This window comes from Diadema setosum, chromosome 1, assembly GCF_964275005.1.
Source record: "Diadema setosum chromosome 1, eeDiaSeto1, whole genome shotgun sequence".
Lineage (NCBI taxonomy): Eukaryota > Metazoa > Echinodermata > Echinoidea > Diadematoida > Diadematidae > Diadema > Diadema setosum.
Window position 1 is genome coordinate 1,943,208 of NC_092685.1, and position 14,537 is coordinate 1,957,744.

General features: G+C 37.0%; 1 protein-coding gene across 1 annotated transcript in view; it reads left to right on the forward strand.

Annotated features, from left to right (window-relative positions):
• The first annotated feature begins 5,341 nt into the window (after positions 1-5,341).
• Positions 5,342-14,537, forward strand: part of LOC140246238 (nuclear pore membrane glycoprotein 210-like) — a 40,601-nt gene continuing 31,405 nt past the window's right edge. Inside the window, exons 1-7 of the mRNA XM_072325698.1 lie at positions 5,342-5,517; positions 9,948-10,087; positions 11,059-11,190; positions 12,055-12,151; positions 12,392-12,542; positions 13,288-13,420; positions 13,699-13,827. Coding sequence (XP_072181799.1) covers positions 5,342-5,517; positions 9,948-10,087; positions 11,059-11,190; positions 12,055-12,151; positions 12,392-12,542; positions 13,288-13,420; positions 13,699-13,827 — 958 coding nt within the window. The remainder of the gene's footprint in view (positions 5,518-9,947; positions 10,088-11,058; positions 11,191-12,054; positions 12,152-12,391; positions 12,543-13,287; positions 13,421-13,698; positions 13,828-14,537) is intronic.

Consider the following 14,537-nt stretch of genomic DNA (forward strand, 5'->3'; position numbering starts at 1 on the left):
ACACTGTTAGATGTCAACTGGCACAATTTTCAAGCTGTGGTAGTGGTACCATTATCATAGTACCGGTAACTCACTAACCTAACAATAGTAACTGCTTTGTGGCATGCACAATTGTCTCGATAATGGTGTACTGTCACATAGACACTATACAATACAGTAGTAATCAGTACAGTGCAGTGCACTCCCTCTGACCTGACCTGTATAGATCTAGTTTGGCTGTAGTAGTGTTATTGTTGGGACTTAGTATAAACAACATTTCGACAAACAGGCCTTAGAACTGTTAGTGGTCTACACACTATATACTAAGAACATTCTAGCTAACAATGTTTTTAGATCCTCAGACAGACTCTAAGTCAGTTGTGATCCGTCATGATCATACACTCACTCACCGTGACATTACGAGAAGTGGTCAACACGTCTGCCAGTCTGGTCTAGTGCCGAAGTTGTGCATCAGTTAATGGCCTTCTGTCGACTGCGTGCTTGAATTGAAGATCCTTACAGTTGCACGTTTTTTACCAGCTGAAGCGCGGTAATAAATGTTTAATCTTGCTAGTCAGCTTGATACACTTGATGATCGACACATTTTGGATCAATACAAAAGTTGCTCGGTTACATTCGGTTACGTGTAAGCTGTATGCAGTGCGATCATCCTGCGTGAAAATCTACCACTCGGCGACACGTACGTCGTCGCCGCTCGCGCTCCAGACATTTGAATGAGTGGCCAATTTGGCTAGTTGTACAGATGAGGAAAAAAAGAATAACTAAAATAATCATACGTAAATTTTTAAGTGAATACATCATTATAAATATTTTGTAAATATTTTTATTAATTTTTTATGTGATTTCGTTCATTAATTGGGTATATCATTCAGAAAATTACACTGGTTTTTGATGATCGCAGGAATTGATTTCTTTCTTTTCGCTTATTGGTCAACCAGTTTGGCGGTAGGTATTCTCTTTATCAGAACGTGAATTTGATAATCGTAAAGCCTCCGAAAAACAGTTCCAAGATTACAGGTGTATTGACACTTTGTCTTAAAATACGTACTTGCAAGTTTTATGTATACCAAGATATGTAAAATGTGTTCTTTGAAATAACCTTTGTATCCACTACCAAGTCTTCCAAGATGTAATGTAACATGTACATGCATAATTGGTCTTTGTTACAAGACTATTCAGGGTAACGGCAAGTAGGAAGACCTACGCTCAAGGATGCCTACCCGTTCCCGCACCAACGAGTACTCCTAGACGAACTTACTTGCTCACAAGCCCGATACTGGCACACAGGCAGAAACGCCTACCCCAAATGTACCGCTAGTTTTTAGTGTGTAGGGACAACAAAATATACATCACTGTCATGTTACTATGCAATTTATTGTACTTAATACTTTTCGTCTTCAGGCAGAGAGATATAGTCTCCGCAGAAAAACTCTCATTTAGTATACAAGTTGTCAATAAAGGCCTGCTTGTAACCTTAAAATATTATGTACTCATGTATGCCAGCGTTATGTATATTGCTTTGTATTACTTTATGTGGAAATAAAATCACTTATCTTTTTTAATTGAATTGCCTTTATTGAAAAATAAATAATATAGGCCAAACGTCTTTGGCGAACATCATGCTGGAACGACAAGCGGCGTGTGAGGGGTTTTCGAACCAGGGATGGAGGTGAGACGAAACCAGGGGAAAAGATAATACACCTATTATCTTTTTGAATTGTCACTCTAAGAAAATCAGTGCAAGTTCGTGGTGAAAGAGCCAAATCAGGGGCGGATCAAGGAATTCCGTTAAAAGAGGGCGCGTTTACAAAATTAAAGGGGAGGGGGCGCACGCACCCCTCCCATTTTTATTTTTCTTTCTTTTGTTTTAACAAAAAATAAAGGGGGGGGGGGCGGTGCCGTCTTCCCTGGATCCGCCACTGCAAATAAAAAAACGGTCGTAATCTCATTTTAAAGACATATTCAATTATCTATATAGCAGTGTCACAAAATGTAAAGTATGGGCTTTCCCCGCCAATTTCGTAAAAATGCTCCGTTTTCATTTTATGTGCACTCAATTTCGTATGTTTGAAGTAGCGCAGTGACTTTGGTCCAACGATTTCACGTTTAATATGTTTTCAAAATCGTTTATATGGCACCCAAATTAGTGGTTACAAGTTCAATTCGGATGTGAGCATTCAATTTTGTGTTTGGGCATGGATTTCAAAGTTTGTGCATTCAAATTAGTGCGATGGGCTCGATATGCACTGAAAAGCACTTTCAATTTCGTTTTTAAGCAAACTATTTTCACAATATTGAGCATTCAATGTCGTTACATAGGCCTCCTACGTTAATAAATAGGCAAGAGTAATTATATCCAGCTAATCGTTGATTGTGACTTTTACCTTTTATCTTGCATTTCATCATCATTCATAATTCAATCAGCATTAAATTTGTTGAACATCCACATTGTTTTCTTTTGCTAACCATGTTAAGGTTCAATATATAAAATCCTATTTTTTGTTTATGTCACCTCATGGCTGTCTTTATATCTAATTTCCATATCTTTATTTTCATTAACACCATAATGATTATGTTTACAATCTTCATTTTGACATATAGTTATCTTAATGATCGTCATACAACTTTCTATATTCTTCATCTTATAATATAGGCCTACTTATTTGCATCATCTTGTGTGATTCACATGTTGTTATGTAAACATTTGTAACATTCATTTCAAACCGCAGTACAACTCAAGGGGCGGATTCAGGAATTCTGTATAGGAGGGGGGGAGCGCAACCAATATTTCTGTTGCCACTTCCGGGTTTCATTTCATTTTTTTCTTTTCATTTCTTTTGTTTTTAACGAAAAATAAGGGGGCGGCGTCCGCCGGTTGTGCCCCACTGCAAGTATAGGTCTAATGTACCTTTTTCATGGACATTCAGCAGGTTTAATTTGAATGCTCCTTTTATGAACTTGTTTGCCCATATCCGAACTTGAATACTCGGAAAGAGCTGGCGACAGATGGAGACGAAGTTGAATATCCATTGCCGACTTTTTTTTTTTTTTCGCATTGCGAAAACGGTTGCCAAATATTATTACACTGTAGTCAGTTTGAACGAAGAATAACTGTATTTTGTAGTAACACCAGTTGGTGTGGTCCCCTATTGAAGCTGGACGGGTGTTATACCATTGGAATTAACACCACCAATATCAAATCAACACCATGCGGTGTCATTATTGAATTATAGCGCAGTGTCAAAAATATCACCAGCCACAGTGTCAAATTAACACCACGAAGTGCCAGGCGAACACTTTTTAACACCGTCACAATACATTTTCTATAACCTGTGGGTGTGGTCCTCTATTGAAGTTTGATCGGTGTTAGATTTAACACCCATGGTGTTAAATCTAACACCGATGTTCTTACAGTGTATAACTCATGTGTTTGTTCAGATTGAAAGAGCTATCAACCAAATTTATTCGTATTCATATAATTGATGACAAACTGAATCGGAAAATGCATACAATTTACCTCAATCTTCTCTCTAGGAATGTAGATATTATGATAACAAATCAAAGTCTTTTCTTCCAAGTATAGCATTTTGGCCATGCTGTACTAACATTGTCATGCTTAAACTATGGTGTACTAGCTTGGGGTGCTATGGACAGCCAAAATTCGCTTAGAAAAATTTTTGCTTATTTAAAAGAGAGCTGTTAGGATTATTTCAGCAGCAAATGCACGTGCTCATACTGATATGCTGTTTTATGTATAGGAATAATATTTTGAAAATACAAGATATTTATTTATTGTATTTGGCATCCCTCATGTATCAGATCAATAATGGTGATGTGCCCCACGCAATAGCGTCCATGTTTGTTCATAGAGTACACTATTGTACAAGACAGGCTGCCCTATATCATCTCACATCAGTCAGAACCCAACTCAGAAATAACCTGTCGCATTGGCAGGCCCAAAATACTGGAACTCTCTGTAATCCTCTTTTAGACAGGCCATTAGCCTATCTGTATTTAAACGTATAAGATGAAATCTTATTTTCTTGACAGATGAATCCTGATGCTTTTGTATTACTGTTCATGAACTTTAGATGAAAAACTTGCATAGTTGAAAATATATAAACTTCAGTGCTCAATGTGAGTCCGCCAAAAATGGCAAGTTATGGGACCTTTCTTGTTACTGTATACTGAGGTTCTACTGTACAAAAGATTTGTGTGACGTACAGCTTGTGCCAAATATTTTGACCTTGCTACAGTGTACTGAAATTTGAAATTGTACGATTTGTTTACACACTTTGAAATTTGTCAGAGGGAATACATACATGTGTTTCCATCGTTGATAAAGTTTCACAAATTGTAAATTATACATGTATTAATCTCTAAATAGAACTGAGTGTTAAATTAACATCTCCATGAATAATTAGATACCTAATCTGCTGTACTGGTTTAAAAAATGTTTTAATGATTAATGCTGAGCTACATCATAGTTAAGCACTGGATATCTTGTAAATCATTGCCTTTATTTCACCCTCTTTACTCTTGTCCCTGTAACCGTGTGTCCAAGTCCAAGTTCAATTTTCCCCATTATTCAATCCCTTATTCTGTTTAAATACATTGAACATCCGTCAGTGTGCGGCATTCCCCCCCCCCCCCCCCCATAATTATCATTTTATCTCCGCATACATATTGCAAATAGATTTCAGGCTGAAATTTTCAGTCTTGTTTACCTGGGCCCCATTTCATAAAAAGTTGATATGATAGCAACTTTTGATGGAATGACAATTGTCATAGTAACGACAAGAATCCAGCTTCCTGATTGGCTATCGCCATTGGAAGTTGCCATTCCAGCAAGAGTTACCAGCCTAACTTCTTTTATGAAATGGGGCCCTGGTGGCTCTTGATGCTGATTCTGTTTTTTCTTTTCTTTCTTTCTTTTCAAAAATAAAATAGAAATGATGGGGGAATTGCGTTAAAAGCCGCCAGAACCTATTATCAAACAGTTTGTATGATTTTGTAAATAGGAGTTTCTGCAATTTACAAGCATCAAATGCTTCTCAGCAGGTCTCCTATTTTTTTTTCCATACACCTGATGTATAAATATGTTAAGTCTCTTATCAGCTATTTGTCATGATTGTCAAATTATTGATTTTTGTCTTTTCGCCCAATATTAGAATTTTGTAATTTGTTATTCTTTGGGGAATTGAACAAATAAATTGAAAGGATATGAAATTGTAGGTGCCTATGCTGACACTACAATATTTACATCACAGCCAAAATTTCGTAATTCGTCGCGGCGCGGGAATTTTGATCACGAGTTGCGCATGCTCTGTAGCTGTTCAAAATGGCGGCTTCTTCGCAGTTCCATGTGACTCTCTTATCAATATGTTTTCTAGTCTTCATGATAGATATTTCGTCTTGTGGTGCCCACAAGCTGAATGTTCCAAGGATAATGCTTCCTTATTTTGCCACGACGCCCATAAATTTCACCCTAGAAGGCAGTGACGGCTGCTACTCTTGGTATGGATTGTATGTTCTCGTTCGAAATGTGTGTGGCAGTAGCTGGCCTAGCGGAGACCGTTGGCGTCGGGCCGGTATCGGGCTTTGTCTCGGCTTGCTCGGTCCTCGCGCAGCGCGGCGGCGCGGCGGCGCGGCGCGAGAGGGCTGGCCGACTTGTCATCCATGTCATGACCATGATGACGATTCGATTATAACGATTGGGCATGATTTGCAGCGTTTCAAGCATTCTGATCGAGGCATTGACTTGTTTAAACTTTGTGAACGAGAAGCTTAAAAAGATGTAGTTCTCGTTAAAAAAAAAAAAAAAAAAAAAATTTTATGTAATCTGACATCCACGCACTTATGCATACACTGTATTAAGTCGCGAACCAACGACGAGATTATCCTGATGTCGACCGGGAGATCACAGGACTACCTCACTCCCGTATACCAGATGATGATGATGATGACGTTATTGTGGAAGAAAAACGATCGAGATCATTTCATAAGCAGATAAGACTAGAATCTAGACGTTGTCTATTCATTTTTAGCTACAGCTAGTAAGATTGTTACTATGTTAGTATAAAAATGTCTTTGACTTTACCTACGGCTACGCAATCGACAGTGTACATTCCAAGTAAGTTTGGAATGGATCCCAGGTCACTTTGATATAATCTGATAATGCAATGGGGAATGAGATAGCTGATAAAATTAATTATTAAAGCGGCCAAAAACGCTGTAAAAAAAGGAGTTTAAATTTATCATGTTTATGTACAAATGTAGAAACAAAGAACAAGCTAAACAAGAAAGAAATAATATAATTAATATGTTAAAGATGATTTTTATGGAAAATGGCAAACTAACCGTTAGATGGGATAAGACAGACTCTCCTCAAGAGAATCCCAAAAAGTGGAAAAAATATATAAATTTACTTCTTACCTATTGATGTTCGTTCAGCAAGCCAAAACTGGCATCCATTTTACATTGTTGCAGAATAAACAACCAGGGACTGAATGATGTGTGTATAAAACTTGATAAACATGACAGGATTTTGTGAAGTTTGTGCTGTTCCTGAGACGGTTGAACACTTTTTACTTGTTTGCCCTAGTTTATAATAGCAAGAGCTACTTGTATGTTAGCAGCCAAAACAGAAACAAAGGCATCAGCATATCACCTATTATGTTTGTCAAAGTCTTCCTTTCTTTCTTTTTATTCTTCTTTCTTTCTGCCACATTTTGTGTTGTGAATATCTCGACATTGACATAACGGAATAACATGAAATGTTCTGTCAACATATCTCATGACAATATCTAGCCACAATAACATTTTCATGACAACATATCTCTGACATCATCTAGGTGCCATTTTGTGATTTTCTAACAATGTCACATGATCAAACATAACTTCATAACTAAATGTCATATCTGAATCATTTTCGGTGGACATAAAGTTCAGGTCACGCTTAATCTTCCTTTTCTATGCTAATTACCCAGGTTATCATTACGCGCGTGTATGCGTGCGTCCAAATTTTAAAATGCTTAAAACGACTTCCCAATGGGAAATCTTGAAGTTTCAGACAATTTTAAGCATTTCGCGCGTACACGTCCGTCCGCGCATTTTCGCGCGCACAGCGTGTAAGCAACATGAAAATGCACATTTTTTGACTGATTTGGATTCCTGATACATTAAGTAACAATATCCATTGATTTCCAATCGATTTTGACCTATAACAAAGGAATGCGCTTGCGTCAAAGTTGAAATTCCGCTTGCGCGTCTATGTGCAAATACAGTGAAAAACATGTCTTTGTTTATTTCGCCATAGCTCTTTAAAACGCAGGGTGACCCTATGTTTTTATTGCATATTACAAAAGCATATGAATTGTAAATAACATTTCAAGTATCAATATTTCCATGAATACATTATGACGTCATCATATCATCATCTAAAATAAAAAAAAATGGAATTAATTTTTTTAAGGAACTGTTTCTGACATTCATTTGCTCGTATCTCTGTTGTTTTAGTGCAATATTATCCCATATTCAAATATGTTGTACTTTGAACATTTGCCTTTCAAGTCCATGTCATGGTTTTGAAATTTGATAACGTCATCATACTGGAAATTGTGATTAAAGGTAAAAAGGTAAAATCAGACAAGATTACGTGTATTGTCTATGGGAGGTGATTTATTTTAAACCATGCATTGACTTGACAACGTTTAAGCACCTTTACCTTAGCTGATTTTGCTCCATTTCCTCTGAAACTTAAGTATGTTGTAGCTGAGACAATAAGCTGCAGTAATCATGCATTTTATTCTTTTAAATCTCCTCATTAGGTTGACAATTTTGCAGCTTAAAGGGGCCCTGAAATCCAAATGCATGTTGATCTGTGTTGATTTATAATACTCTCAACATCACTTTTGCGGTGAAACGAATATCTAAAAACATTCCATATATTTTTAATGATTTTTTATTTTATTTTTCTTCAGATTACTTGGGAACGCCCACAAAAAATCCTTCCAAACCAATCAATATTCATATTCTTGAGATGACATCATCTGTCAATCATTGCTAAAGTGCTGAAATGTTTAACAAAAGACATTGGAATGCACCTTCCCCTGAACTCAGCATAACTTGCATGTTCCCTCGCCATGTCTTTTGTTAGTCACATTAATATGACAGAAACATGCAAGTTATGCTGAGTCGAGGGGAAGGTGCATTCCAATGTCTTTTGTTAGACATTTTGGCACTTAAGCAATGATTGACAGATGATGTCATCTCAAGAATATGAATATTGATTGGTTTGGAAGGATTTTTTGTGGGCGTTCCCAAGTAATCTGAAGAAAAATAAAAGGAAAAATCATTAAAAATATATGGAATGCTTTTAGATATAATATTCGTTTCACCGCAAAAGTGATGTTGAGGGTATTATAAATCAACACAGATCAACATGCATTTGGATTTCAGGGCCCCTTTAAAACTTAAACTGAGAATGGAATGTGGACGAAACGATTCCTGATTCATCTTTCACATATAAGCTTACGTTCCTCATATTTTCTCGTTGAGACGTATAAAGGCGACGTCTCAGAGATGTGAGGTTGCACATGTTCGGGTTCGAACCCCACAAGAGCACGAAACAAAATTCTTATATCTTTTACTTTTTTTCTTCAATGGACTATTACACCTTCGGCCATGTAGAAATCATGTTCGCATGTAAACGCACCTATATGCACCACACACACGCACTCACACAATATCCCTTTGTTTTGTGTTGGAGACCACATTGCTTGCGACTGCTGCAAAATTTTGCAGGCTTGGTTTGCCAAACTGATCACAGTATATAATGATGATGACTAATATGTTGTACTTTGAACAATTGTCTTTCAAGTCCATGTCAGTGTTTTGTAATTTGATGACGTCATCACACTGAAAATTGGGATTAAAGGCAAGGTATCAAAATCAGTCGATTTTACATGTTTTGTCTACAGGACGTATTTTTTCCCAAGTTGCCAGAAATGGCGTACCACCATTAGTTGTTACAAGGCCACATTACTGTCTAGCAATACATGTTCACGCGGCCACGTTTGTTGAGTGGGCATTGACTTTTTGCCCTGTTATATCTATACGTTGTTTTTTTTTTTTGTCTTACCATTTCCATGGATGTTCCGTGGCCGCGTGGTTAGAGTAACTGTTTCGCATGCACGCATTTGAGGGATCGATGCTCGCAGGACACTTTTGTTTTTTATTATTGTTTTAAAACTCTTTTCAGATAATGTTTCGTATTCCCATTCTTTTCGTTGTCGACCACGTATGACCGGTATCTAATATCAACCCAGCGTATCACCAACTCGTCTTCAGTGACGAGTTTCATGTCTCGTTTTTTTTAATAGTAGTATTTAACAATTGTTACTATTTGTGTCTTGCATCAGATTTCTGAGTCTTGGTTTAGATCTAACCGTGTTAGACCTCATTTTCCATTATGGTACATTGGTAGTCATGAGAGCCCATAGCACTATAGACACCGCCGGCGCCATGTTTTCAAAAGTGGGGGGGGGGGGGGGCACTTACTGGGTTTCTTCAGCTGACAAGCCAAAAAAAAAAAAAAAGGTTTTCACTTGGTGCAAAAACAAAGGCTTATAGTGCTCACACTTCAACATTTCTATCCACTTCTTTCTAGTACCACTTGCACTAAAGATAAAAAGTGGGGGGGGGGGGGGCCCAAAGTGGTGACATCTTACGTATTCCTTTGTATGGTGCAAAAAAAAAAAAAATATATTGTTTTGTCAACTTTGACAGAACCAAAATTTTCTTTGATGTGGCTAGCTATGATTTAGATTAAGGTCACCCATTGTACAGTGTGACAGTTGCTTTCAAAAAGACCAAGGAAAGGGATATATAGAAACAAAATAATCATAAGTTATCAGTTTTATCTGTTTTGTTGTATCTGTCAACAGGCATTCCTTGCGGCCTGAGGTGGCTTCTGTGCAGCCAATTGATCTTGAGGGTGGAAGTGGATGCTCCCATAAAGCCCTGGTCACTGCTCTCTCTACCCACTCTACTCAGATGACCAGTGTTGTTTTTGCAGAAGAAGAGGGTAAATTCTCTACCCTTAAGCAATGCATAAACATCCTGCTTGATGGAATTGATAGTAGTTTTAGGAATGTATTGATGTGACTAGATGACTGATTTTTTTATTTTATTTATTTATTTATTTATTTATTTATTTATTTATTTATTTATTTATTTATTTATTTATTTATTTATTTATTTATTTATTTATTTATTTATTTATTTATTTATTTATTTATTTTTTATTTTTTTTTTATTTTATTTTTTTTTTTAAATTTGGAAGTTGTACATGGTTTTATCCCATATGTATAATTGTTGACCAAATTGCTTCTAATTGGTCACTTGAGCTAACTACTATTTTCCATCATATTTTATTTGTTAAACTCTGTTTTTTTTCTGCGTTAAAGCATAATCCATGAGTTTCTTGTTCTATAAACTGAAGCATTTTATCATGTTGGCATATGCAGTCATTAAAACTTGATATTCCATATGCATTGTACTTGATTGTAAGAGCAGATAAATACCAGTTGGATAGAGTTCCTATGTGCAATTCACTTACATTTGCTGCTGGAATTGATTATTTCTTATCTTCTTCTTTTGGTGCCCAGCGGATATAAACTGTTTTAAACATAGCAAACTGCATTGTGTCAGTTTTTCATTTCTTAGTGACATGCAGTGAGACAAAGACCATTGACAATGTTTGATCTGAGTGTGTGCATTCCAGTTTGTCTGAAAATCTGATCTTGTATTTCCCCAAATGTTTTTTGCACATCATCATATAGTTCCTCTTTCATTGGTTCTTTAAGTGTTTGTTCTAGATACTGAATTATATCCAAAAGGATTACTAAAAAAATAGGAGTATGTCTCAATATCCCTGTCAACTTTGTACTAAATATAAGAAAATCAGCGTAGAGCAATTATCATTGCCTAATGTGGCTATGAAGAGATTATTTCTTTGTTCTGTGCTCTTTGTAATACAAATTTCTCGGTGCACAGGAAGTGGACAGGTTATCAGATGTGACGTGATTGTGGACAACATTGACATGATTGACATTGTCACCACTACCCGAGTTCTCTACTTGGGAGACTCGCCGGAGGAGTTTGAGGTTCGAGCACTGGACGATGAAGGTCAGTGATGGAAAACAATCAGCCTCATGGGTGGAAAGGCAAATAAACACACAAAATAGTTCACAGGAAGTGATAGGTCCCTCATCATGCTAGCATGAATGACTCCACTATACTACAAAATTGTATGTGTAACCCAAGTCTTTGTAATATCATGTTTCAATCCTTACATAGCAGGACGTATTGTCAGCTATGGCATATTTGCTGAATTATACAAATGCAATCTCTGTGACGATATTTATACAATTGTAGTGAAATCCATATTGTGCTGGACATTATCAAGATTAGATTTTGGATGAGGTTGTGACATGAGAAGAACATTGACTATCTTAATCTTCCTCCCCACCCTACCACTTGTTTTACAATTGTGATAAAACTCCTGAGAATAATTCAAAACCTATTTCTGGATATAGATCATGATTCTCGTCTAAATGATATGTACCATGTTTGACTTTCAAAAGATGATTTTAGCAACGTCTTTACATACAACCAGTAGTACACTTACAACCACTAATGCAGACACGAATATGCTTGTTGTTATGATATCTTTATTCTGCTCTCTGAAGAAGAAAAAAGGAAGGTGTTGAATGGTTATTGATATTTCTTAAAGTGCATTGCAATGTGTACTGAGAAACCATGAGAGGAAGGAAAATGTCTGAAGAATGCCCTTTTTTTTTTTTATTTCTACCCTGCAGTTGTAATGAATGGAGTGAGGAATACTTTGTAGAGTCTAATGCAAATTCAAAGTAAAAGTGATCCCTCATTAGTAGGCTACCTTGGTAAACCAATGCTCTGATAAACATTGGACTCCTGTTTTGTACAGTTTTGGTAACTGATAAATAAGTGTATTTGATGTTGGCATTGTAGGTAATACCTTCAGTAGTTTGGAGGGCTTGGAGTTTGAGTGGACTCTGCTCTCAGACTATGAGGCTGACAATGCTGTTGATGCCAAGAGCATTTTGAGGTAAGTGCATTCATTTCTCTCCACATCTTACACTAAGCTGGAACACTACAGGCATGGCTACTGCCTTACATTCACAGGACCGAAAGTTGAATTTCATATGTATATGATGAAGATGTGTGAGTATTTTGTCTCAATACTATGTTACATGTGATTGCCGAGTGAATGTTTTTGTTTAGTGGTGTAACTGGGACTAGAAAACTTGATATCATTTGTAGAAGTCTTGGTTCATATCTGTAACAGGATTGTCCAGTTCAAGGATCTGCCGTATGATCCACCGGCATACATCAGTGCCATGGAGTCCAGGGGAAAACAAGGAGACAAGATCCTCATTGAAGGTCTCAGGGCGGGCTCTGCCAAGGTTGGAGTCAGACTGAAATCTGCAGGATTTAAGGTAAGATGCATGATCCTAAATATGTGAAGAAATGTTTAATTACAGCCAAGTACAATTGATAATGTAGACTTTGTGGCACCAGACCGTAGATATTTCCCATGTCACATAAGGACAATTGGGGGTGACAATTTTGTCTTTTAGTATAATCTAATTCGTAATTTTTTGATGAAAACAGAAACCCCTCATTCATATTTCATAAGTTTTGGTCTTCAAGCCACCACTTGTGCTTTCTTGTCTTTCTTTCATGTAAACTAACTGCTTCTGTACAGTGCTACCAACTAGTAGTGAATTGTAACAGTTCAAGTGCGCGCAACTGTGATGTGCGAAAATGAACAACATGAACAATGCAACTAAATACAACGGTAGTATTGACCTCATTCATGTAATATGGGATATATTGCATGGTTGATTGACCAATCAGATTACAGAATTCACCATCACTAAAAGATAAACACATCAGGGAATACTTTCCCTGGTATCACATTGCAATTTGCAATGCATTTTTTGTATGACTGCTACAGCAGGTTTTTAACATAGGACTGTACAGAACTTTGTTTAAGGTATTTTCCCATTGATCAAAACTACTAATCAAGTTTGAGAATTATAAATATTCCCTGCATATGTATCATCACTTCCACACAATGTAAAAGTACTGACCTTGTGTTGGCAGAAGGATTTTTTTTCTTATTTTTTGCTTTCATCTTTGTTTTTTACTTTATGTTCATTTGTTTTCTTACTTTTCTAGGATGTGAAACAGAGTGTTGTACGTTTGATAGTGATTGACCATCTGACCCTGAATCCAGCTCAAGATATCTACATCCTGGTCCATGCTTACGTCAAGTACACTGTGGAGAAAATCAGACAAGGAAAGACAACCAGTAAGTACCAAGTGTTTTCATACAACCTTGAAGCATTTGAAGATTTCATAAATGTGTTGCTATGTGCTGGTGTGATGAAAGCGTGTTTCATGTTAATGTATGACATTGTGGACAACAGTCTGGATATTATATCTTGTAGACTTTCTTAACAGATGACTTAACGTGACTGGAATACTAGTATTGTATTGGTGCACTCTGAACACAAGACAGAGAGAGAGAGAGAGAGATGATATGCTACATTGTACTGTCATATTGTTAACTTCTTTTCTCTTTTTCAGTTGTGCCGATGCCATCAGCCCAGTACCGATTGGCCCTTGGGAATACCTCAGTGGCTTCCCTGACTGAGAGTTCATCAACTGTGGTTGGCCTGGCACTGGGTCACACACAGATCATGCTTCAGGACAGGAGTATCCTTTTCTTTGGTCATGATCTTGGGTCAGATGTCCCAAATTTACCCCTGAAATACCATAAAATGAGTGGATCCCAGAAAACCTAAGAGCAGACCTGGGGGTGTTTCATCAACGTTAGTCAGTGCTGACAATTTCAGCAAAATCCTTGGTTTTGGTTGGATGAGATGCTCTGGTCACTGACTGTTACTATGGTGATTGTCAGCGCTGACTAACGTTGATGAAACACCCCCCAGATTAGACCAGCTTGCTCAGCAAGTTGTGACTGAGAATGTAGTTAGGAAGCCTTTCAATTTATGAGATGGTCATTGCACGATAAGTGCAGGCTTTTGTATTGCCTCTTGAGTTGGTGTATGACCATGTTTCAGAAAGTCTAAAAATAAACTTTATTGGTACTTGAAGGCCTCACATGTATTTATGGTTTGGTCAGAAGAGTCAAGAACATTGTGAAGGGTGTATAGTTTTGATTTCTGTATATCTTGAGTATGATCAAGTACTTGCATGTTTGAGTGTGTTTGCAGTGAATTGATTTTAACATTAGCATTTTCCAAACTTTATGTATGTAGAAATTTGCAGTGTTTCTGAGGATGGATACAATTTGGAGTTTTGTAGCTAACAGTAAAGCTCATTTTCATGGATAAAGTGGAGCATATATCTTTGGTAACACTTAAAGTATGCTGGAATATTTGTCATGTCTCTCATGAGCTTTG